The sequence below is a fragment of the Cotesia typhae genome, unplaced genomic scaffold (assembly GCF_013202065.1).
Source record: "Cotesia typhae breed Kobodo isofemale line unplaced genomic scaffold, CoteBio_Ctyphae scaffold_70, whole genome shotgun sequence".
NCBI lineage: Eukaryota > Metazoa > Arthropoda > Insecta > Hymenoptera > Braconidae > Cotesia > Cotesia typhae.
The window spans coordinates 1988103-2014729 of NW_027423780.1; the positions used below are offsets into that span (position 1 = coordinate 1988103).

The following is a 26627-nucleotide window of genomic DNA, read 5'->3' on the forward strand; positions in this document are numbered from 1 at the left end:
CTTGGCGCAATGCTGTCAATCTCTGGCCCATTCTCGTAAACCCGCTTTGGCCTAGCTTTGGTAAAAGTCTGGGATGATAACAGGGTGCCAGGCTTGGTTGTTATCATTGGCCCAGGTATGATCGCCTAGGCTGGTCCATGCGTGGTAGCCAAATCTTGGCCATGCTTGCTAACCAAGGCTGTCCCAAGCTTGTCAGCCTATCTTGGCCCAGGCTAGGTAATCAAAACCGCGCCACGTTTGATTGTCACTACTGGCCCATGCCTAGTTACCAGAACTGGATAATAGTTAATTTTCAAGTCTGGTTTATGCCATTTAATAAAAAATGATAAAAAAAGAATTTTGTAAGTGTTATTTTTTTATTTTAATTTTGATGTAGAGCTAGCGCAAATTCAGACCGTGACTCTTGATTTAAATCTAACTTTCGCTAATTATAGAAATAAAGTGAAAATCGCGTCCGTTCTAACCGAGATTCGAACCCGAGCCGTGCGCTTCCCAGACCGACGACTAACCTCTACACCATAGGACCGGTGAGTTGATGCACATCTCATCATTCTTATAAGCTAAATCTATATGGTGACCGAGTGTGACGATTTATTATTTATATAATTTATGTTATTTAATATTGTGTTTGGATGAAAATTAACTATTTTTTTACAAATGTTTATTAGTTATTAAAAAAATGCAAGCGTCACGTTCTTATATTACTTTAGATTTCGTACATCGTTCTGTATATTTTTAATATCTTATTATAAATTTTAATGTTTAAAATTATCAATATTAAAAATTCAACTGTAAATTTTATATTTTAATTTTCTAAAGACTATATCAATTTTGACGATACGCAAATGTTTTGGTTGAATAATGAATTTTCAATTTTAACGTTTGCTAACAAATATTCGTTGAGCAATAAATATTTACTGTTTAAAATTCTATTGTTTAATGATTAATTAACTTTGGATTTCCCATTGAATGGCCGTGGCTGGGGAATCTAATTCTGACTCAGGCTCGAGCAATCATTGGGCCGGCCAAGGCTAGGTTAGCAAGTCTTGGCCCAAGCTTGGGTCACCAATGAATGGCCAAGACTAGGTTAGTCAGTCTTAGCTCAAACTTGGATAATCATTGGCATGGCCGAGGCTGGGTGAGCCAGTCTTGGCCCAAGGTTTGGTGATCATTGGCATGGCCGAGGCTGGGTTAAGCATCCTGGCCCAGGCATGGGCCAATATAGGTACGCCAAAGCTATGTTTTCCAGTACTGACCCAAGCCTGGCCCCTTTGTCAACTCTGGGGGTTTCCTGCATGGGTTGTAGAGACTGAAAAAAATGGATTTATCAACCATATACATAGGCAGGCTTAGTAGAGGGTTCTATTCATAATTTACTAACAAATAGTTGTTACATACATAATATCTCGCATTTTTTGTTACAATCACATCTTTTACGCTCTTATTCTCGTTGTACTTCACTGTAAAGAGAGAATGATAATAATTACATGAAAGGAAAAAAACAGAAGTCGAGAAAAAAATTACTTACTGATCATTATATTATTCACCATGTAATAAGTCACCGTACAATATTTTGCAAGCTTTTTGTGCTTGGTATATATAACCTATACTCGATATCATTAATGGTAGCCAGTAATTGTTGCGCATGATAATTTCCATCGTTTGTTAACTACGGCAATTTTTCACAATTCATTGTCTTAATCATATTATTATTCAAATTAACACTCGAGAAATCAATAGTCTTATCAGCAAACGAAACAAAATAATGTGATTTAAAATTGATAGTAAATTTTGATTTGTACCTGGAAACACTTAAATGACTTACTGTACGTAATTTTAGTCGACTTATAACGATACAAGTCATACAAATAGTGTATGTACATCGGTATTAACAAATAATAATTATTATTTTAGTATAGCATCCTTCCCCTTCAAGGAATAAGATGTTATAAATATAATAATAAAATTTTGATTGAAATTTTGAAAATTGAATTTTCGCGCGCTATTTGGAATAAAAATGAATAATTTTCTTAATAACTAATAATTTAGCATCCTTTTCTAAACAGGAAGAATTATAATTGCTATTATTATTATTGCAATGATAATAATAAAATTTCATATGAATTTTTAACTTTAAAATTTCCCACGTTTTTTAAAATTATAACTACTATAATTTATATTAGTCGTCGCTATGTGTTTACTTAGAATTCCTTCGACTGAGGGCCGGATGTTAGATTAATTAAATAATAATCTTCATAACTATAACAATAACAATAATAATAATAATAATAATAATAATAATAATATCTCTATAACAATAATTATGATAAAGACAGAAATATACAAGTATTAAAAAAAAATAAAATAATAAAAAGTTTTCTATAATAAAGTTGTGTTAATTATTTTACAAATACATGTAAAGAAATAATCAATGAATTTAAATTCAAAATAACAGCTTAATTTTTCAGACATGCCAGGTGCATCTAAAAGCATTACAGCTTACAGCCGGGCATGTATTAGGATTATGTATGAGTACAATAAATTTGAATTAATTTTAATATAATATTTAAAATGAATTCAAATTCGCGCCTTTCTGGCACATAGTGACACCTGCTGGATACATTTAGGAGTATCCCAGTTCAAAGCTGAAAAAGTAATGAAAACAATTCACACTATATATTTACATCAAATGTCTACAACAAATATTCATTATTATAATTAAGTTAAACAATGATAACAATAATATTGATTATAATAATTAAAATTAAACGTTAAAATAGAATAAAATTACAATTTTAAATAGACTAGATTTGAATTAACCGCCTATTTTATCAAACTTTCAATGGGAATGGAACAACTCTTATACTATACAGTAGTATACTATTCTCACAAAATGTAATGTACCAACTTAAAAATAAAAAATCTGGAACAGAGTAACTATCCGGAGAGGATCTCAGGCGTTAAATGGAAACGGACTAACTCTAATACTCGGTGGTATACTATACGCAGAAAATTGAAAAGTACCAACTTCGAAATAAAAAATTCGACCGAAATTAGTAAAATCTTTCGTAGTATCGAAAAACGGGGGAGCGAAAAGTTTATAAATTAAGATAACGCTAAAAAATGAAAAAAATTATATAATTATTGCTGTTTTATAAAAAGAATTAATAATTAAACTATTTAAAGCGCGTGACAAGTGTTGACATGTATATAGTAATAAAATAAATCAAGTTGAAAATAAAGTGAGGTTATGTTGACATCTGACTCAAGAATCAAGGCACTGTAGCCTCGCGCCTACACGTTCACACACATTTCATGTGTGTTGTTGAACGTGTACTTGGCTTGAGGCACGACAGTGCCTCCGGATAAGGATGACATACAAAATCGTGAAACGTTCTACTTTTTTAAAATTAAATAATTTTGTTTAGCGGGAAAGAATAGAAGTTACAGTAAGTATTACGTGAAGCGTAATTACATTCAGGTGCTAAAAATATTCTAAAATACTCTACTGAAAACAAATCAGAGATATCCCGAGATGATGTTAAGGAATGATTAAATAAACAAGAAACTTTTACAAAACACCGTATGAACAGGAAACGTTTTATTAACTCAGGGTAATTGGGAGGATAACTAGCGAGAAAATTCAACAAGAAAAATCACCAAATTAGTGATTGTTTAGGTTAAAAAAAAATTAATCATTTAACTGAAGATCACTTACAGAAACAAAGATATAATTTCAGTACTTCAACTAAATTCGATGATGTATTGACTATAAACCAGAATCCACCAGTCACATGTGACTGGTGGGACATATGTTAAGTAATTCTGAAAACTATATTTTGGATTTTTTTGGCAGTTATAAGAAGTTTAAATGATTTTCAACATGTTTATGGTTACTTCTACAAAAAAAAAATTAAACAATTTAGATTAAGGTTGGGAAAACAATTTTTCTATCTTTTTGCGTGACTAGTGGGACATCTGATGTTCAAATACGATATATACAAAAACTGACGTATCATTTCGTTTGAATCGAACGTAATTTTTTTCTTTATTTAATTTTTTTCAAATAAAATGAATCACTAGTTGGAATTGATGAGATGATTAAAAAAACGTGTTGCTGACCTAAACAACATTTGAACCGCATACTCGTTAGTACGACTGAAAAGTGACTAGGAAACAAAAATCGATTTTCTTATTGATTAAAGAAAATGGTTCTACAAATTAGTATAATATAGATTTTGTGAAGAAGGTATCATAAGCGGGAAGGCGGAGGGGTATCGCGGGCAGCGAGAGCCGACATCGAGGGACTCATCGACGGACGCAAGCCACCGCTACCGCGACCGCGTCGACGGCCATGCCGCGAAAATTTATGTATTTAGTTTAATTTTGTTTAGGAAGTTAATTATTTTGTTTATTATTAATTATTGTTATCATTGTGATTATTATTATTAATATTATCAGTAATTGTTTATGGAAAAAAATATTAATACTCACGTCGTTTCATTAAGAATATTTATAGTACTGTTTTGCTTATTATTTTTGATTAAAGAGATTTTAGAATAGTTCGCCATCGCCGCAATAGATGGCGGATAATTTTCGGAAAACGGTGCAAAACTAATAACTTCCCGATTTCAGAAAATTTTCAATTTTCTTAGCGGTGTTATGTCCGAAAAATAGAATCTTGGAATTAGGTAGCTGGACTATGCGAGGTTCGGATAACAGATGAATTTCCCTAACGAAAGGATCGTTAGGTTTTAAGTTATAGGTTCGCGAAGGTTGAAACCTCGGAGAGGGCCCCTTGGAATAGACAATCGACCTCGGAAATAATAATAATAACCTCCTTTTACTATTACGAATCTGACTCGAATAATGATTCAGCTTTGGATTAAAGTTTATCTTTATCTTCTTCCACTGCTTAGCTGCTTTCTTTCTCCTGCTGACTGGAAATCGAAAATTGAAGGTTTTTAACTTAGAAATGATGATACGCTTCGATTCGGGTTTTTAGTTTGTATTTTCTGATTAAATGACCCTATGGATAAGCAAGTCTTAATTTACACTATTCACTAATTAACTATTAACAATATAAAATAAACATTGAAAATTTATGAGTTCGTAACTGGAGTAACAACTCCGGCAAACAAAAGTTCGCCGTTTAAAGTTCACAAAGAAAAATGAAATTTGAGAGGGGACCAGGTCACCGGAACTGCGGGAATCGCGATTATCGTAAAGACGAATCGTGGCTTGAAGAATCACTATCACAGAACTCGGAAATACCGTTAAGGAAATCGAAATGAATAATTAGGGAAAATATGACTAATTACTTTAATAATTGAAGTCCGCCTATACGTGTCAGGGTATAAGACTTAAACGGGCTTTAAAGCAGAACTGTTACCTTGTAAATAAGCTTTCGAATTATGGTGTTCTCGGTTTTTATCACCTTGGTCGCGATTTACAAGAGGGGCTACTAATTAAACATTTGGTTCTTTTAATGGGGTGACAATGCGCGGTAATGTGTATTCTTCAGGCACGAGTGAGTTGTCGTACAGTCCAGGTTGTTGTTCCCTAAATATGCAAGCGTTGCACTTTTCGGCGGGAATGGAGGCTCTGTATTATATACGGTATTCCGGATATAACAGCGGAAAGTTAAAAACCGAAAAAATTTTATTTCAACCGATCTTAAAAATTTTGTCAAAGTATAACAAAATAATGATCCTGCCAAATTAGAATTATCGATATTGATATTTCAAGGTCACAATATAATATTTTCTATTTTCTATTCCAAAAACATGAAAATATTTGTTAATTCAAATAGAAATTGTAAATTTCTGGTTCGCGACCACTAAATATCCATATTGAAAGCTTTGATTTTGATAGGTTAAAAAAAAGCTTCATTTTGGCATCCTCTGTCGAAATTTTCGGATCATTTAAAAAATTAAATTTGTTGGTTTCTTTGAAACTATTGTCTACGTTACCTTCTATTCTTTAGAGTCTTGGAGTGTACTTTCCGGTCATTACTTTCTCTATTATTCGAACAATAGTACATGCGTATGAATTTATAGAATGGACTTTAGTGAGAAATGTTGTATGACAATATAAAATATTCTAATACTATACTCGGTAACACTCGTAAAGAAAATTTAGACTAAAAGCAGTTTAAACTTTTTAATCGTGTATTAGGATACTAATGTCATAATTTATTAATAATCATAAAGCTATGTGATTGTCATAGTATTGTATAATAAGTTTAATATAATAATTATTTTTATGAATATATTACAAGCAAGTCTATGATGCTTATAATACTCTTTAGGTAGAATACTCCAAGTCAAATAAGTAGTAATAGTAAGTGTTCTAGTTTATTCTCTTACCAACAAGAAAATGGACTTCAGTCATAGTATAATTGGTGAAAAAAGAATAAATGACGGCGATGATATCACCGAAAAGTGTGATCTAAAACGTCAATGTAATCAAATTACGTCGATAGCACAATTATATCATAGTCATCTAAATAGCGCTAATCATAATGAGACTTTACTAAATGAAGATACTCTTAATACTTCCAATAATGAATACTTATCACAGCAAATTTCATATCAAGCCTTGAGAAAAAAAACTTTTGAACTTTCAAATGATGGAAACATCACTAATATGGCCTCAAGTATGAATTTGTTTTATGAAACATTTGATTCATACAATGTCACCAATGTTAATCAATATCAAGGCAATAAAATAGTATTGTATGATTCATTAAATAAGAAAACTTCATACTTTGTGCCTACCATTCCTCTATCACTGAAAAATTTTCACGATCTTTTTCATTTAACTGGGCATGCGTTATCTCTTGACTTGACTCGAAATTACGTCACAACATTAACGTTAATTTTAGATTGTGTACAATGTAAAACCAAATCATGCACATCAAAAACAATCAGTGAACGACGCGTTTTATATTATGAAGATATTTTATTTAATATATGGAAGGAAATCAATTTATATTTGGATCTATCATTTTTAAATTTTCGAAACAATGCGATAGCATGTTCACAAGATCATAGTTGCAGTGTTCATATTTATATAAATGCATCAGTGTCTATAAATGTTTATGAATACATCCTTAATACTTTGAATAAATCAAAAACGAACAATATGCAGTTCATCCTTCAACGATACGAAATCAGTCGTATGACTCGTGTACCGTTACCTTACTCAACAGACCATAGTGGATATATTTATAATTTATCTTCCCAAAGAGAAAATGAAGACTATAACATAAACATTGTTCCTTCTGTAATGAATTATATTGATTTTAAAATGCAGTTATCGAATAATTTCAAGATTGGAAAAGATATTATTTTAGCAAAAATAACATTCAATCATCACGGTGGATTAACGCAACAATTATGTCATGATGAAATATCTCGTGAATGGGATATTACAGATAATATGGAAACGGAAGTATTGTATGTGATAACAGTTTTAAAAAATAATCAATTATTAGAAAGTGCAAATGATCATAATATAACAAGATTAAGTCCCGAGTTCAATACCGAAGCATGTGAAATCCCTGCATTTATTCGTAGTCACAGAAATTTTATATTAGAAAGCAATAACCAGAATTTCCAGCTGTTTGTTGAAAATTTATTGCAAGAAAATTATAAAAATTGTAATAAAAACATTAATCATTTCCAACAACCCGTTTATCATGTCCATACTGAAGCCACTGAGTTGGAGCGTGATATTTTATTTACGCTTGATAGCATTGGAAGAAATATTGCTAGACATGTTTATCAAATTAACATATCCGAAACCAATGCATTACCACTAGTTCCGCAGTATGAACAAAATGAACTTAAAGACCGAACCATGGAAAATCATACTAATTTTAAGGAGACTTATTATTATTTAAATTACTTGATTCAGTTTTGTCATGAGCCTGACAACTCAGCTGGATATGCATTTTATATATTAATTCTGTCAGTAATGTATACGACACAAAAATTAATGATAATTTCCGATAATCAGCAAGTGATTTTCAAAGTAATTCGACAAGCTGTAACTGCATACGATACTTATGATAATCGACAGTTACTTTGGATTCTTGATTCTTTGACGGACGTTGACTGTATGGCTGAATTAGGACGTATATTCCCCGAGCCGTTGCGAATATTAAAACAACTTGCAACTTCAGTGTTTATGCGACGCCGAGTTGAATCTCGATTGATTAATGACTCACTTATTTCAGCTGCAAATGATATAAGTCGTGAACGTATAAAAAATCCTAATAATTCAACTAGTTTCGTTTCTAGTACGTCAATCAGCTATGATGTATTACTTTTCGATGAATTGTGCCGCTTATATTTACATGATGAATTACCTCTATACAAGCATTTAACAGACCTAATGTTGGAAGAAATTGTTACTACCATTTTTCGTCGTTACTTAATATTATTTTATCGTAACGTTATGAACAACAATGTGATGTACATCTATAAAGATCCTTTATATATCGAATACAAAATGTCAAATTTCGTTAGTGATACTACCGCGAATAGCAAATTAAGATTCATGTACGATAAGTTGCAAATGTATATAATACCGATATTTGCAAATAAAAACTCGTCAATTACTGAATCAAAATGTCGAAATTTAGCAATGAAGATTATAAAAAATGCATGGTATAATTATGTAAACGAACACATTCCTGTGAAAAATATTCACTTTGGTAAGTATCGCTATTTTGTTTGTACATTACGAGGTGTATTTAATAATATCACTGGCCTTTATATGAGTGGAATACCACAGTTATATTTTGAAAATGCAAGCAGCTTTTGTATTTTACCTCCGACGGGGATAAGCGACGCTAATATGGGTAAATATGATGTATATGATGATCAAAACAAGTATGACTATGAAAATTCTAGCTTAGAAGAAAATCTTACCTTTAGTAATGAAAATAATAACAACAACAACAACAACAACAACAACAACAACAACAACAACAACAACAACAACAACAACAACAACAACAACAACAACAACAACAACAACAATAATAATAATAATAATAATAATAATAATAATAATAATAATAATAACAATAGAAAAATTAAAAGAGCTAATAATACTCATAGCAAAGGTAGTAATGGCAGAAGTAGCAACTTAAATATTATGGCAACTGTTAACAATGTCAATGGACATAACTATCAAGCACAGTTACGTATTGTTAATGATGAATTGATAATTAAAATTGATAATTGGAAAAATCTAATGTACACATATTTATCATCACAAGATAAATTATTTTATTTATCAACGATGGTGCCAGGTTTGTTGAAAATTGGAGAGTCAGTATTTGATAAACAAACTCGTTCACTTGCAATTAATACACTCACAAATCGCATACTTAAGGATCAAAGCCCACAAAATGAAGATGAATTATTTTATCTATTACCAGTTATGCAATATCATTGCATTGATTGTGATTCGATAATAGCTATAGCTCATTGTATAGATTCATTAATCAAAGAAAACAATTTTATAGTGACCACGCCTTCACTGACCAATGTATTCAATAATCTTTATAAAAGTGACATAAACAATTTATATATAACGATTGGTGGTAAACGTAGTAGTCAATTTGAATATGAACGATATACAAATTCTCATGATTTGTATGAAAATATGGTAAGTTCATACTTATATCGACCATCTAAACGCCTGCTAGTTCTCGCATTCATTTGGGCTCTTGTGGAATATTATAATTCTGATGATGACATTATTCGTGTAAAATTTAATATTACAAGACGGTCTCGAAATAGCAAATTATTAAATGATTCCATCATATCATCAAAACATGAAAAAATATCCGTTACCTTACAAGGTGATCCGTTTGGTTTAATAAAGGAGAAATTCGATTTAAGTCAATATACCTGTGAAACGAACGAAAATTTCCGTCGAGCATTTAATATAACGTTCCAAAACATTTCATCATCAACTGTGTCATCAAGTGCATCGTTGTTGACTTCGGATTATGATTTTAAAACGATCGCTTTAAATGAAAATTCTGCTGGCTCTAATAGCCATAACAGTCAAAAAGATCCCTTTATTATGAATGAATCTTCGCAATCATTAGACATTTGTATGTATAATGCATTACTAAGTATATCGATTATTTTCCGTTTTGATACTAAAACAATAAGAGATTACTTAGAACACTGCACTCTTTTATTTCAACCATTCAATAATTGTCGAAAGTTTACTCTGTACTATGGAGAACCACGATGTGGAAAATCATTCCTTGCAAATTTGATTATTCGTGCTGCTGAACCTAGCGTATTCAATGTACTATCAGATCTTGCAACAGCTGCAACTGCAGCATCTCCATCACCAGATTTAATAAAAGCATTTCAATCGTACGTTGTTTGCATTAAAGAAGTACGTCGATTGGAAGAATCATTACTTAAAACAATAACTGGTGAAGATCATATGGATCAACGAGACTTGTATAAAGGATATCAAAAACTTACTCCAATTTGTTTTATCTTTGGGTGTTCTAATCAGATTCCTCAAATTGAAGCTGATGAAGCAATTAAAGATAGGCTATCAATATTCAAATTTACTAATCGTATTGAACCATGTTACAATTTCCGTGAAGTTATTGACGATAACCAACTACTTTTATTTATCAATGAATGTACTATTCAACCTTCTATTGAAGAATTAGCTACTTCAATTGGACTTTATAATTCTGTATATGCGACATTTTGTTTAACTCGAAACAAGTCCGGGCTTGTGATACCAACCATTAAAAATCGCTCTTCTCTTCAAATTATGAAAAAGTTTTTAATCCATAATAGTCTAATGTATTACGTGATGGATCTCTGCGGCTTAGAGGTAATGACTGGCTATTCAATTAAAATGGATGAATTGAAAATTAGAGCTGAACATGCTATTGAGAAATCAAAAAGAGCTTTACGAAATAATTACCAGTTAAATGATTTCATAAATGATTTCAGTCAACACTTTAGAAAAATGTGCAATCAAAATGAATATTCACATAATGATGTATCAATAGAATTTCTTGGTGTAGGCTTACCCCCAAGTGACAACAGTCATGTGAATTTAATTGAATCCGTTTTTTCTCAAGTATGCAGTTGTATTAATGAATTAGACGGTGACGGTACTTTCAGTACATCTATTGCACAAATGCGTCATCTGATTATTTGTAAAGTGGATGCAGTGACCAATGCGAATAATGACCGAAAAATGGATTATGTAACCCGTATATTACTTAAAATCAAAAACGTATATTACAAATATTATAATACCAATGAACAACAATTTGAAAACATACAAATTAAAGAAAAAAACTGATTCACTTTTGGAATGTAATGAATGCAATAGAAATTATATTCATTGGTACATTGTTTGAATGTAAAAATTATGTGTAGGTCATTCTATGTTAAATCCACCAATAGTTCAAATGAACCTCTATCAATTTTGATCAAATTTAATAAAAAATTGTGGTTTGTTCCGAAACAAAGTCTTACCAAGCGAAAAATTAATAATTTTTTTTGATAATTGTACAAAATCTAGGGCTTCACTCAAGCCGAGACACGACGAGATTTAGAAAGTCTTGTCTTGATCTCGAAATTTTTAATCGTGTCTTAATTTTGAATTTAAAATTTAAGTCGTATTGATCTTGGACAATGAGTAATTTGCAATATCATCTTGTACTGTCTTGCCACGATCTCGCCTTGGTTTTGAATAAATTATATTATTTTTAAATCGAGTCAAAATTTGTGAAGCCCTAATGAAATCCAAAATTCACAAGTCATGATGCGAAGCATCAGAGATTGCTTGACGATTGAAAAATTTGTATTGACTCAATTTCGCAACTATTTAATGAATCACACGATTGGTAATGCACGTAATCTAATTAATTTGCGCAACATTTGATAGATGATATAATGGAAATTAATTCTATCACTAGTGAAAATCAATTGAAGATAAGAGATCCAGAAAAAAATATTAAAATAATTGGAAAAAAATTCCTGTCAATCAACACTTTTTTCTGTTTGAAACACGATAACTTGCGTAAAAATTCACGACATCAATCAGTTTTTTAACTTCCCACCAGCAAAATTAAATATTTTCAAAAATGGGAAAGTTATTGGTTTCACCTCGTTTTGAAATAATTAAGTTTTCATCAGATATCGACGTTTGAAGGTCACATCAAGCTACCCTGGTTACACCTGCGATGTTGTCACTATGTCTGTATGTACAATTGCGTGCATTAATTCGGGTAGGTTTCTATGATTACAGTTTTTTCACTACTTCTGAATTTGGCTATTTCTAAACTTTAAACTTTGAAATATTTAAGTTGAGCCGTTTGTCAATTTAGCGAAACGTAAAAAATAATATCACTAAGATGGAAAAAATTAGAAAAACGGTTGACCCTGAAGACCATCCCTGCAACTTCCGGCTACTTTCGTAATCAAGCGCTCGAAATTGTATTTATTATGTTTTTAAGCTTTTCGAGCTCAAAAATCTAATTTTCGTGTAGTTTTGAGCTCTCCGAGCTCAAAAGTTTGATAGGGGTTTAATAAATCACTATCTTTTTAATTTTCAAACCGCAATAACTGTTGAATGAATAAACCGATTTTCACGCGGTTAGCGGCATTCGACGCAGTTTTTCAAATTCTATGATATACTTTCAAACACAAATTGATTAGACTAAAAATTTCGGTGTAATCCGAAAAAAACACTTATTGTCGATTTTTTTCGACAACGATAACTCACGAACGAGTCAACCGATTTTGACGAGCTTGATAGCGATCGATGTGGTTTTTTGATATTGAGAGCTAATTAGTTTTGATGATTGATCGGTCAAGCCGTTTAAAAGTTATTAAAATCCGAACAAAAACAGTTTCACTGTTAAAAATTGCGCCAAGTCCACGTTCATAAAACTCATCTCAATAACATGTGCACTTTGCAAAAAAAATAAGACTCGTTACAATAATTTTCATTCTATACAAAAAAAAGTTTTGGGAAGTGAGGGCGCCTTGAGTAAAATATGAAGTTAAAGTTTATTAATTTTATTTAAAAGATGTTAAGACTAAGTACACGCGTGTAAATTAATAGTTGAAGCTAATGGGTCAGTAGTCTAGTAGTAAGTCCCTAATAGATGACAAGTTTTTCAGTACCTCTCCTTTAATCAGGAGGAGGGGTACCTATAGGTATAGTAACATGAGTATTTAGGAGTAGGGAGTACAGAGTGTAACGAGAGTAAGTAATAGTAGGGCCTTAGAGTAGGCGTAGGTCAAAGTTGTAGATGTGCGAAAACAAGAGTAGAAGGAGTATTTTTTTGAGAATTGGTATAGTTAGAAGGAAGAGAAAGAGATAGCGATAGGAAAAAAGAGAGACAGACGAGTAAGAGTGAATTTTAATGACCTGAAGGGCTCGAGGCTCTGGTCAGTTGACCCGAGTCCTAATCCTTCAATTGTCACGTGGAAGATAATAAAGGAGGAGTATTTACTTGATATTTTACAGATAGAGATTTACGGAAGACCCATGAACTTCATTACAAATATTATAATCCTATAATTATGTCTAGCCGATTTCTAAAACCAAGTCTACCAAATTTCCCAACATCTGCCGAGCAATAACTATAAACATAAAAAAAAAATACAATGCAATAATCTTGCAGTTTATAACAGCCTTGGGAAATTCTCAGATTGGGTTTTTCTCTGTAAAACATCACCTTAAAAAAATTATTTTAAATATAATTTATGGTGATGTTACTTGAATGACAGACATACAGCATAATTATTAACACAATAATGCTGTATGTTTTAAATTATTATAATACCTAAAATTATTAACTAAAATTTTAACTATTTTGATAATGAAGTAACTATATTGCTAATGAGCATAAACTAAATGTATGACGTCATTAAGCTATTAGTAATTGAATGATTGCACATTAGGAATAAATAATTTACATTACTAATTGGCAATAATTTAAATAATTTAAATTAATACTTGTGGAGTGGACGTGAGGACTGACCCCCACAAAGTTAAATACAAAAAAGTACCAAGAAACCGACATAATGTTGAAAAAATTGAAAAAAATTTGTTGAAAATTTAAAAATTAAGAAAAAATTTTTTTATCGTACTTGGCGCGCGTCATTGAGTACCCTAAATTTTTTTAGGGTACATGAACATCCTTTTAATGTTTCAACATTTATAAGTAAGTCAACCTATAAAATCCATAAATGTAATTAATGAAATATTATTTTATGATACGTTTAACAAAAGTTAGGTAAAATCAACATGGCATACGTATTTTATTTGAAATTTTTAAATTCTCCGCACATCGTTTATGATTTCAATAAAACGCCCTCTCCTGTTCGGTTATGCAATTTGCTTACAAGTGAATACGCCTGCATACGTTGACTCTGTAGTGGAATCACTGCGAAAATTGAGTTGACTAAAAAATAAAACATATGGCTGACTAAATTGAGAAAATGCGGTGTGATTGCCAATTAAAACGTATTAATTACAATTAAACGAAGCACGATCAAGTTTCTTCATGAAAGCTGAATGACGGAACTGAAAAAAATTGAATTAAAAAATTTTGAGTTATTTCAGATATCTTCACCAGACTACCATATTGACAGTTATTTTCACTAAAAATCTGAAAAAAATTTTCGAAACGGATTTTTTCACTGAAACTGATATTAATCCAGTAAGCAGTGTTTTTAATTCGTTGAGTATACTTCACTGATGTGAATCTATAAACATAACAATGTATGAAATCATATATTATATAATTAGAGCTGATAAGATATAATATATATATATATAATTATACATATTTACATTACATAAATTTAAGCGAAATCGTTTTTTCTCAGGTTGAAATTCGTCCGAAAAAATTTGGGGTACTCAGTGACGCGAGCCAAGTACGATAAAAAAATTTTTTCTTAATTTTTAAATTTTCAACAAATTTTTTTCAATTTTTTCAACATTATGACGGTTTCTTGGTACTTTTTTGTATTTAACTTTATTTGTATAGAATGAAAATTATTGTAACGAGTCTTATTTTTTTTCCAAAGTGCAGATGTTATTAAGATGAGTTTTATGAACGTGGACTTGGCGCAATTTTTAACAGTGAAACTGTTTTTGTTCGGATTTCATATCTTTTTGTTAAGTGTAATTTTTTGCTCGCCTCTTAATACATTCTTAATTTTAAAATTGAACTTTTCCCGCGCAAAATTAGAAATATGTAAATAAATTAATTAATGCAGGTAAAGCTATTATCATATAAAAGGTTATTTGTTCGTTAATTTTGAAAATCAAATCCTAACAAAAAAATTAAAATTCTGTTTCTCTCATAGTAGCTAATAGCATTAAAAAACTTAACGTGACTGACCCGTGTAAACTCTTCGGTTTCAATCAATTAACTAGCTTATCAATGGGGATTTTAAATTTTTATGTATATATAGTTAAAGTTTAACATTTTTTTGAATTAAAAAAGTTGTTAATCTAGATTTAATGCTCTACTACACATTAATTTAACAATAACAATAATTATTTTGGTAATGATAAACAATGATAATGATACTTTTAATATCAATTTATCATTACCGATATAATAAATTTCATTTTTATAATGATTATCATTCTTATTGTTACAATGACATTATTGTTAATAAAGGGGAGAATGCATCATACGCATAATTGTAATACCTATGGCCTAAAAATTACAATTATTTGAAATCCGCTCGATTGAATAACAATGCTACCTACAGGCAACGACTACAAAGTCGTAGAATGTGTACACTATCCAATGAGAATTACCTAAATCTTGAACTGCTGGCCTGAAGGAAGAATGTAAAACTCAAACAATCTTTAGCCTGTTGTGTATTTAGTCTAGTTAATAATCGAAATTCAATAGAAAGAATAGGTTTGAAAACCATCCACATATGAAGTTGTTTGATAGTTTGTTCTAGAAATTTTGTATTTATAAAGTATTTTAACATTCTTAATTTCAAAATTAAATTTTTCCCGCGCAAAATTGAAAATTCATAAATGAATAAATTAATGTAGGCAAAGCTATTCTAATATGATAGGTTGTTTATTCGTTAATTTTGATAATCAAATCCTAATAAAAAAATTGAAATTCTGTTTCTCTCATAGTAGCTAGTAGCATTAAAAAACTTAACGTGACTGATCCGCGTAAACTCCGCGGTTAAAAGCGATTAACTATCTTATTAATAGGGATTTTACATTTTTATTTATATACAGTAAAGATTTTAACATTTTTTTGAATTAAAAAAGTTGTTGATTTGGATTTAATACTCTAATACACATTAATTTAATAATAAAAATAATTCATTCAGTAATAATAATGATAATGATATTTTTAACATCAACTTGGTATTACCGATATAATTAATTTCAGTCTCATAATTTTTATTATTAGTGTTATTGTTATTATGACAGTGTTGTAAGTAAATGACACAATACACCATGCGCATAATTGTAAGACTTTTCACCTAAAGATTAAAATTATTTGAAATCCACTTGATTGGATAACAATGCAACCTATCGGCAATGACCACAAAATCATAGAATGGTACACTATCCAATGGGAATAACCTCTGTTTATGATTGTTCATGTACAAAAAATCTTTGTTCCCACTTCAAATTGTTTATTTCTTGTTTAATTAACATTTTTAATAAGCTGAATATTTGTATTCTAAATATTTGCACTGCGCATGCGTCAACTTTACGTTTAGACTTTCAGCGTGGACTTTTGAAAATTATATTGACCAGCACAGTGATTAGAGTAAGTGTATTTTTCTTGTAATTTCAATTATAGAGGTCACAGGACAAAAGGGCAACATGTAGTTTTTAATAATTTTATAATAAATTTTATTTTAATAAAGTATTGAAATTTTTTGTTAATTGTTATGGATTTCTTTTTTTTATTTTTTTTTTTTTTTAATAGTTCGTAGTATTCATGAAAATAGAATTTATGAAAATAAAAAAAAAAAATGTACATGCATTGATTAACAATTCTCTCGATATTTTTTAAGAAATTTAGAATGAAATGAATATTTATTAGTTATTTATTTATTTTCTTAATGACATTGATATTGGCTGACGTCTAACAATGTTTTTTTTAATTATTAGAATTAATTAAATAGTAATTCCTAAAAAATTACACTCGTAAATTTTTTAATTTTTTACACATGAGATGTACTTGTCACTATAATTTTCAAAAGACCGCGCTAAAAGTCTATATACGTAAAGTTGACGCATGCGCAGTGCAAATATTTAAATGCATACATACAGCTAATTAAAAATGTTAATTAAACAACAAATAAAAAATGTGAAGTAGGAACAAATGTTAAATATACATGAACAATCAAAAATAGAGGCTCGATGACTCAAATTGCTACCAAAATATTAAAAAATGCGACAGGGGGGCTAACTTAAAGGTACATTATTAATAAATTCTTTTTAAAATAAATGGAGAACGATCAAATGTTGAGAGTGCATAATAAAGAACAAACGAAAAGCTAAAAACGTGATAGAAAAAATACCTCGAAATACCATTCTGCTTACTGTTAAATCCTAAAATATCATAGGTGTCGTTGTCGATGCATTACGCGGTAATTAATTTAAATTCAAATTACTTAACTCTATTTAAATATAAATATAAAATAAGTCTTTTATCTTGAAATCTCGAAAAACCGTTGCAACTCATAAATTTAGTTTAAATGCTCTCTCAAAACATACAATAAACAAAAGCATTTACTAAAACTTCTCAGAAACATAAATAGTACTTGAATAAAATGCACACGTGTTACTTAACAACTAGACCATTGTGAAAACTCATAAAAAGGAAAACACGTGTTGAACATTTCTCAAGGGTTTTCCTACTTAAAATTATTTTAGCTAAATATTCTCAAGAGGTCATAAATTATAAGATATAATAAATACGAAATAAAAAGCATAAAGCCTTAAAACATCCAACACTGGGACCATTTGTTAGATAAATAAACAATACTTTTAGGATATCTTATAATTATTAAATAATATTAATGTTTTAGTTTAACTAAAGAATAGTTTCAGATGGATTAATAAACAAATAATGATAGATTCATATTAATATTAATATGATGTATATAAAATATATATATATATATATATATATATATATATATATATATATATATATATATATATATATATATATATATATATGTCGGAGATAATATCGAGCTGGGTTTTCCCAGAGATTGGAAATTCCCAATATTTTAGTTTGTCTGTTAATTTTAAGCAAAATTGTAAAGCATAGAATATTTAGATATTATTTATGATTTAAGCTAGTTATATTTTTTATGGTTATAACGATGGGCTTAAGTCCGGAGTGACAATGGTCACCAAACGTAGCCGAGGTCACAGGATAGAAGTAAAAAGTATATAGTTAGAAATATCGACAGACAATGAGGGCTGTCGAAATAATTTTTGAGTGAATAAGTACTTAGGGTACTTGGGAGAGTAGTTCTCGTTGAGCATTGATCAAGTAAGGATCGCATACATCCTGCTGACCCCGGATTCGTTCTCGGTCTTATTCCCAAAACGTCTTTAACTGTTATATCAATCGCAGTAGAATATTTGTAATTAAATTTATTATTTGTACGAGTTAGTGTAAGTTATATTTTAAATCAAAGTCTTTATTATATTTGATTATTGTAAAAATAAATAAAGATGGCTGATAATGATCCAAAGGACCCTAACGATGCCCGAACCACTCTTCCTCCGACATCAGAAGTGGGATCAGGATCATCTGCTGCATTTTCTTCTGAGCAATTTAAACTGCTTTTGGAAATGCAAAACCAAAGTCTTGTAGAGTTAATAAAGTCTATGACAAAACCAGTGTCACCGAGTCGTAGTATTTCACTACCGAAATTTAACCCGGAAAATTCAAACGCGGATTCGTGTGCTTGGTGCGCGACAGTGGATATGTGTTTAGTGGAACGTCCTCTAGAAGGTAGTTCGTTAGTTATTGCACTAAGTGAAGCTCTTCAAGGATCTGCGTCTACTTGGTTATCTCAAGTATGTTACCCTGGGATAACCTGGACTGATTTCAAAGATCTTTTCATTACAAGGTTTGCCGGAATGGAGACATCAGCAGCAACTTTAATTAATCTGCAAAATAGTCGTCCAAAAGACGGTGAGTGCTTAGCATCTTACTCGAGTCGTCTCCTGGCGTCACTCATGTCAAAATGGAAAAATTTAACTGCGGAAGAAATTGCAGTATCAGTTGTTCTTGCGCATAACTCTCAGTTTGATAGTCGTCTTCAACGTTTGGCGTTCACCACAGACGTCAAGACCCGTATTCAACTACAGAAAGAGTTAAAGGCTTTTTCTTACACGCGCAAGAGACCTACATCGTCGCAAGATGAGCGATCGTCTTCTGATTTCAAGAAATTTAAGTCGGCTGTGCCTATTAAGTGTCATTCATGTGGGAAAATGGGGCACAAGAGTACAAATTGTCTCTCAACGGCAAATCAGAGGAAACCGGAGTCATCACCAAACAATCAGGTAGCTGTTAGACATATTCCAATGCACAACAAGCCTGTTACCTGCTACAAGTGTGGGAGAACTGGACATATCGCTTCCAAATGTCAATCTACGGCCAGCAGCATGAAGGATCAAGGAAGCAAGGAATTTAGAGAGCGACGAGTCGATTTCTGCACAGTGGCAGCTCCGTCAGGTTCCTTAATACATCGTGGTGAGTCGTTTTCATTTTGGTTCAATTCAGGAGCGGAATGCTCATTGGTTAAAGAAAGTATTGCGACTAGGATCGCGGGAAAGAGGAAAATAAATTAATAATTCTTAAGGGTATTGGAAATGTTAGCGTGAACTGTACGATACAAATTTTGTCTGAAATAACTATTAATAGCCATACGTTAGAGATACTTTTTCATGTTATTGCGGATGATTATTTAAAATGTGACATATTAATTGGTCGTGAAATTCTTGGGCAAGGATTTGATGTAAATATAACTTCAAATAATTTTAGCTTATCTAAAAGTAAACTGATTAATGCATGTAATAAACTCGAATCTATTAGTAAAATACATTTTAATGATATTGATACTGACGTAATTGGAGATGATAAAGAGAAACTCATTTCTATTTTAAAAGAATATACCGATTCATTTATTCAGGGGTTTCCAAGTACTCGTGTTAATACAGGGGAGCTTATAATACGTTTAGTTGACCCTAATGTAACTGTACAAAGGCGACCGTATCGTCTTAGTGCCGAGGAAAGGCAGGTAGTACGGGATAGAGTAGATGAACTATTGAAGGCTAATGTTATTCGTCCGAGTTGCTCTCCGTTTGCAAGTCCTATATTATTAGTTAAAAAGAAAGATGGTTCTGATCGTTTGTGCGTTGATTATCGGGAACTGAATTCTAATACGATAGATGATAAATTTCCCTTACCCCTCATAGCCGACCAAATAGCGCGACTCGCTGGTGCAAAGTTTTTCACATGTTTAGATATGGCCAGTGGATTTCATCAAATCCCTGTTGAGACAGAATCAATTGAACGGACAGCGTTTGTAACGCCTGATGGGCAATATGAATATTTGACCATGCCATTCGGGCTAAAGAACGCACCCTCTGTCTTTCAACGTGCTGTTATAAAAGCTTTAGGAGAACTTGCATATACATTCATTATTGTGTATATGGATGATATTATGATTATAGCTTCAACTATTGAAGAAGCTTTAGACAGACTTCAAAAAGTAGTCAGTATTCTCATTAAATCCGGATTCTCTTTTAATTTATCGAAATGCTCGTTTCTCAAAACCCAAGTACAATACCTGGGCTATGAAATTTCTGCTGGGGAAGTCCGTCCCAGCTCACGTAAAATCGAAGCCTTAACTGTCTTACCTGCACCGAGAACCGTAACTCAGTTGAGACAATTCATCGGTCTCTCTTCTTATTTTCGTAAATTTATTCCAAAGTTCTCACAGGTAATGAAACCCTTATACCGTTTGACCTCAGGTAATAAAAAAAATATTGAATGGACTGAGGTACATGAAAATATCCGTCAGAAAATAATCTCTGTATTGACTAATGAGCCTGTACTAATGATTTTCAATCCGAATTTTCCTATAGAGTTGCACACAGACGCTAGCTCTGAAGGCTATGGGGCTATATTAATGCAAAAATTTAATGGTTCAAATAGAGTTGTCGAGTATTATAGCAAAGCTACAAGTTCAGCTGAGTCACGATATCATTCATACGAATTAGAGACTCTAGCTGTATTTAACGCAGTAAAATTTTTCCGTCATTATTTGCATGGTCGACCGTTCGTAGTAATTACGGATTGTAATTCGTTAAAAGCCTCTCAGAAAAAGGCTGACCTAACACCAAGGGTTCACCGTTAGTGGGCTTTCTTACAGACTTTTAAATTTGATATTGTGTATAGAGAAGGTAAAAGAATGGCTCACGCTGATTTCTTTTCGCGTAATCCTGTTACAGAACAATTGCGTAGTAATTCAAATAAAATTTTACAGAAACGGATAAATTTGACGGAAATTTCCGATGATTGGCTTCTTGTTGAGCAACGGCATTACCCAGAAATTAGTAAGATAGTAATTGATTTAGAAAATGATGAGATTGCGTCCGATCTTGCTAAAACTTATGAAGTACGGTCAGGGTTACTCCACCGAAAAATCCAAAGGCGAGGTAAAACATTATGTTTACCTATTGTTCCACGTGCTTTTAGGTGGTCGGTAATAAATCATGTACATGAGTCAATTATGCACTTAGGATGGGAGAAAACACTTGACAAGGTTTGCGAGTATTACTGGTTTGAAGGAATTACGAAATATGTTCGTAAATTCATTGATAACTGTTATACTTGCAGAGTTTCCAAGTCAAGCTCAGGCAAAGTACAAGCAGAGCTTCATCCTATTCCTAAGACCAGCATCCCTTGGCATACAGTACACATGGATATTACAGGTAAATTAATGGGTAAAAATGATTCAAAAGAATACGTTGTCGTGTTGATAGATGCTTTCACTAAATTTGTTTTATTATATCATACTCGAAAAATAGATAGTGTCAATACTATTAAGGCTCTTAAAAACGCTATATCATTGTTTGGCCCACCGACCCGCATAATTGCGGATCAAGGTAGATGTTTCACAAGTAAAGAATTTCAAGAGTATTGTACCTCACAAAACTCAAAATTACATCTTATAGCTGCGGGTTCTAGTCGAGCTAATGGTCAGGTAGAACGCGTAATGAGTACCCTAAAAGTATGTTTACTGCAGCCGAAACGAGTAGAAACTCTTGGCAAGCAGTTGTAAATGAAATTCAGTTAGCAATGAATTGCACTACCAATCGAGTCACTAATGCGAGTCCATTAGAATTGTTAATTGGTAAAGTAGCCAGACCTTTTGGAATGGTAGTTGGCCAGGTAGATAAAGAAATAGATATCTCTGACGTAAGGCAAAAAGCTATTGAGAACATAGAAATAAATGCTAAGTATGATAAGTATAGATTTGATAAAAATAAAGCAAAAATTATACCATTTAAGATAGGAGATTTCGTGTTAATTAAGAACGAAGAGAGAAATCAAACGAAGCTTGATCCTAAGTTTAGAGGTCCATTTGTAGTGGCGGAAATTCTCGATGGCGATCGGTATACTTTGAAGTCGTTAGACAATAATAGGACTTATAAATATAGTCATGAGAATTTGAGGAAAATGCCGGAAAGTCATATCCCTATTGAATTGGATATACCAGATGATCATGAGGGTGATGAACAGGAAGTTTCTCAGAATAACTCTGAGACAGAGTCAGAAATCACCGGGGAAAGACCGAGCACTAATGGTAGTTGATGAAAGTCGCATCACTCGCATCAGGCTGTAGGTCATAATGGCAAATCAATGGTGGTTTGGCCAGAGTGTGATGAGTAGATGATGTGGTGGCGATAAGAAAATTTTACTTCTGGGGGTCAAACTACTTGGACCAAGCTGTAGTCGTAACTGCAAATCCAGGGTGATTTGAATCAATCTTGGTTGCCAAGATTGTCAGGGGGCGATGGGCAGTTGGTGAGGTAGCGGGGGCCTGAGAAGAAAATTGTGTTGTACTACATGTGTCATTGGTTGACAATGTAGAAAAGATTTTGAATACTGGTGTACATAGTCGAGTAACTATGGTGGTACAGAGTTTTGCTGTATGTAATATACAGTTGCAGACCATTGTGTGCTAAGGTTCTATACCTGGGGTGGTGATGAACATAGCCTGCATGATCGCTGGGATAGACAATCGTAGAAATTTTGAAAAGGCACCTTCAAGAAGCTAAGTCTGTTAGATTTGATAGTCGAGAGTTTTTGTAGCTTAAATGAGCCTCTGAATAAAGGAAAATTATTTGTTTAAAAAAAAAAAAAAAAAAAAAAATTGACACGGTTTGTAATAACATGTTTACAGATGCACCCGAGGACGTGTGATCGTCAGGTTGGCCGTGTCGGAGATAATATCGAGCTGGGTTTTCCCAGAGATTGGAAATTCCCAATATTTTAGTTTGTCTGTTAATTTTAAGCAAAATTGTAAAGCATAGAATATTTAGATATTATTTATGATTTAAGCTAGTTATATTTTTATGGTTATAACGATGGGCTTAAGTCCGGAGTGACAATGGTCACCAAACGTAGCCGAGGTCACAGGATAGAAGTAAAAAGTATATAGTTAGAAATATCGACAGACAATGAGGGCTGTCGAAATAATTTTTGAGTGAATAAGTACTTAGGGTACTTGGGAGAGTAGTTCTCGTTGAGCATTGATCAAGTAAGGATCGCATACATCCTGCTGACCCCGGATTCGTTCTCGGTCTTATTCCCAAAACGTCTTTAACTGTTATATCAATCGCAGTAGAATATTTGTAATTAAATTTATTATTTGTACGAGTTAGTGTACGTTATATTTTAAATCAAAGTCTTTATTATATTTGATTATTGTAAAAATAAATAAAGATGGCTGATAATGATCCAAAGGACCCTAACGATGCCCGAACCACTCTTCCTCCGACATATATATATATATATATATATATATATATATATATATATATATATATATATATATATATGTATGTATGTACGTCTTGTGGGGTTTTTGCGGACGTAAAATTCAGTTTTTTTTTCATTGCATACATTTGGTCTAAAAAAGCTCACTATTCGATGTATGCAGCAGTTCTTGTAATGTATATTTAAATACCTATTCTAAATACTCAAAAGTCGCGTGGGGTGTTAACATCACACCATTGAAACTTTATATAACTTAATCGCGCGGGGTGTTTTGTACTCCCCATCTCAAATCACTAATCTTGAGTTCTTGCCATGATACTTGGACTTTTATAGTTATTTTTTTATGTTCATCTCTGAATTTGGAAAAATTTTTTCTTTTGAACGTAAAAATTTTTATTTCTATATTTGTTGGAATTACTCATTAACTTCTGCTACTCTTTATAAATTAGAGAAATAGAAATATAATTTTTAAAATATCTTAAATTTTAGGCCGCTAGACCACCGGGACCCCTTAACAAGGAAAAATTGAAAAAAAAAATACATAATTTTTCGAAAAATCCCCAAATTCCTTTATTATCCCAGTTAAAAAATTTCCCGAAAATCACCTAAGTTTTCGATGCTCATAGTGGCCATCCCCCTTAAAGACTTAAAATTCAACAAAAAAAATTTTTTGGTTTCTGAACAATACTTTAAGTTTATTTTAAAATTAAAAATATGATTGATTTTTATGACCGAATCTAGTATATAATTTCATCAAAATTCAATCAATAATATAAAATATTATAGCGAGTACTTTTTCTTTTAGTGTTAGATAAGGGTTTCATGAAATTATGTAGAACTTCATGAAATTCCATTCAGTTTTATAAAAATTAATTTCTGTTATGTATAATATGTCATAGAAGTTAAAAAAATTCTACAAAATTAATTTTTCTGTTTGAATTGAGATTCCATTAAATTTTTTATAATTCCATAAAATATTTCAGAGACTTATAAACCATTATGAAATTTTAATTAATAAATGAATAGAATTTTATGAAAAAATTTTTTTTCCGGAAATTTTTTATATAAAATCTCTTCTGTGCACGTCATTCAATTTAGTCATTTTGAAATTGTTCAAGAATATTTGCTGATATAAAATGATCCTGAAGTTGGCACACAGCCGACAAAGATAATTTTTGGTTAGAGATATCTGAAGTATAGATAGAGCCACAGTAAATATTCCCTCGGAAATTGCTCGGTGGCAAATATCTACTAGTACAAATTTCAAAAATTTTTTATAGCCCAAAATAATTTTTTGAAAAGTTTCTTAAGCGAGTGGAAAATTTTAATCTTACAAAAATTAGCAGTCTGTTTTTATTTGAAGTTATTTATGTGTACATTTTTGTAAATTTTATCATTTTTAGTAGAAATTTTTGATAACGATATTTTCTGAAGCAATTTTTTTAAATATAAAATTGTACGTATAGAAATTTTAAAAATACACACATTTTTTTATTTTTACAAATTTAGATATTTTAAAAGATATACGTCTGCAAAAATTTTTTTCAATTTTCGGAAACGAATATGGGCTTTAAAAAATTTTTTTCTAGTCAAAAAATGTACTTGTTCATTTTTATAATATCTACTTTTACATTTTTGTTTTTGTAAAATATTCGATTAATTAAGACCAGAAAAAAATTTTTACTTACTATTTACATTTGTAATACTTTTAGATTTATGCAACGTAGTTTTAGGGGTTATTTATTTTACATTAAACGTAAAATTTTTTTTTTTAATTTTATTATTCAACTATTTTACAGAAACCAAAAATGTACAGGAAGATTTTATAGAAAATGAACAAGTACTTTATTTAATTTGAAAAAAAAATTTTAGGTTCATATCCATTTTTAAATTAAAAATTTGGACACAGATATCTTTGAAAATATCTAAATCTGGGGAAGTAAAAAAATTTTAATGTATATTAAATTTTTGCAATTTCCATACGCATAATTTTTTATAAAAAAAAAAAAAAATTTACTTCAAAAGTTATCATCAAAAGTTTTTACCGAAAATTATCAAATTTTCAAAAATGTGCATACAAATAATTGCCAATAAAAACAGACTGATAATTTTTAAAAGATTTGAATACTTTACTAGCTTTAAAAACTGTTTTAAAAAATATTTCTGTCCATAAAAAATTTTTGAACAGTAACGAAAAATTTTTGAAATTTGCACAAGTCGATATTTTGGCACTGAATAATTCCCAATAAGGATATCGACCGTGGCTCCATCTGTACTTCAGATATCTCTAGCCCAAAATTATTTTTGTTGGCTGTCCGCTGACTTCAGGGTCATATATAAAGCGAACAGAATTGTGGGATAGTATAAATGTATTTAAATAGGAAGTTAAAGCTAACTTTCTATTTCTAGTTTATAGAAGTTTTTTTTCAATCTTAGTTTTTTGTCTTTATATGAAGCTTTTTTTTCTTAAATTATTTTTAATTAATGCAGTTAATTT

The 26627-nt window shown here is 31.1% G+C and overlaps 2 protein-coding genes across 2 annotated transcripts; both read left to right on the forward strand.

The window, feature by feature from the left end:
* Positions 1–6342: 6342 nt before the first annotated feature.
* On the forward strand, positions 6343–12198 carry LOC141537267 (uncharacterized). Its single transcript, XM_074258147.1, has one exon. The coding sequence runs from the start codon at positions 6379–6381 to the stop codon at positions 11371–11373; it is 4995 nt and encodes a 1664-aa protein (XP_074114248.1). The 5' UTR covers positions 6343–6378; the 3' UTR covers positions 11374–12198.
* A 6105-nt stretch (positions 12199–18303) lies between these two features.
* LOC141537232 (uncharacterized) lies at positions 18304–23700 on the forward strand. The gene is made up of 2 exons (XM_074258089.1): positions 18304–19813; positions 23535–23700. Exons 1-2 carry the CDS (start codon positions 18787–18789, stop codon positions 23552–23554), a joined length of 1047 nt encoding a protein of 348 aa, XP_074114190.1. The 5' UTR covers positions 18304–18786; the 3' UTR covers positions 23555–23700.
* The last annotated feature ends 2927 nt before the right edge of the window (positions 23701–26627 follow it).

What these genes read in the sequence shown, in the direction of transcription:
- LOC141537267 (XM_074258147.1), top strand. Translation starts at nt 6,379, where the DNA reads ATGGACTTCAGTCATAGTATAATTGGTGAAAAAAGAATAAATGACGGC.
- LOC141537232 (XM_074258089.1), top strand. Translation starts at nt 18,787, where the DNA reads ATGGCTGATAATGATCCAAAGGACCCTAACGATGCCCGAACCACTCTT. An exon ending in AGGTTCCTTAATACATCGTG is followed by an intron (nt 19,814 to 23,534) that starts GTGAGTCGTTTT and finishes ACATGTTTACAG; the next exon opens with ATGCACCCGAGGACGTGTGA.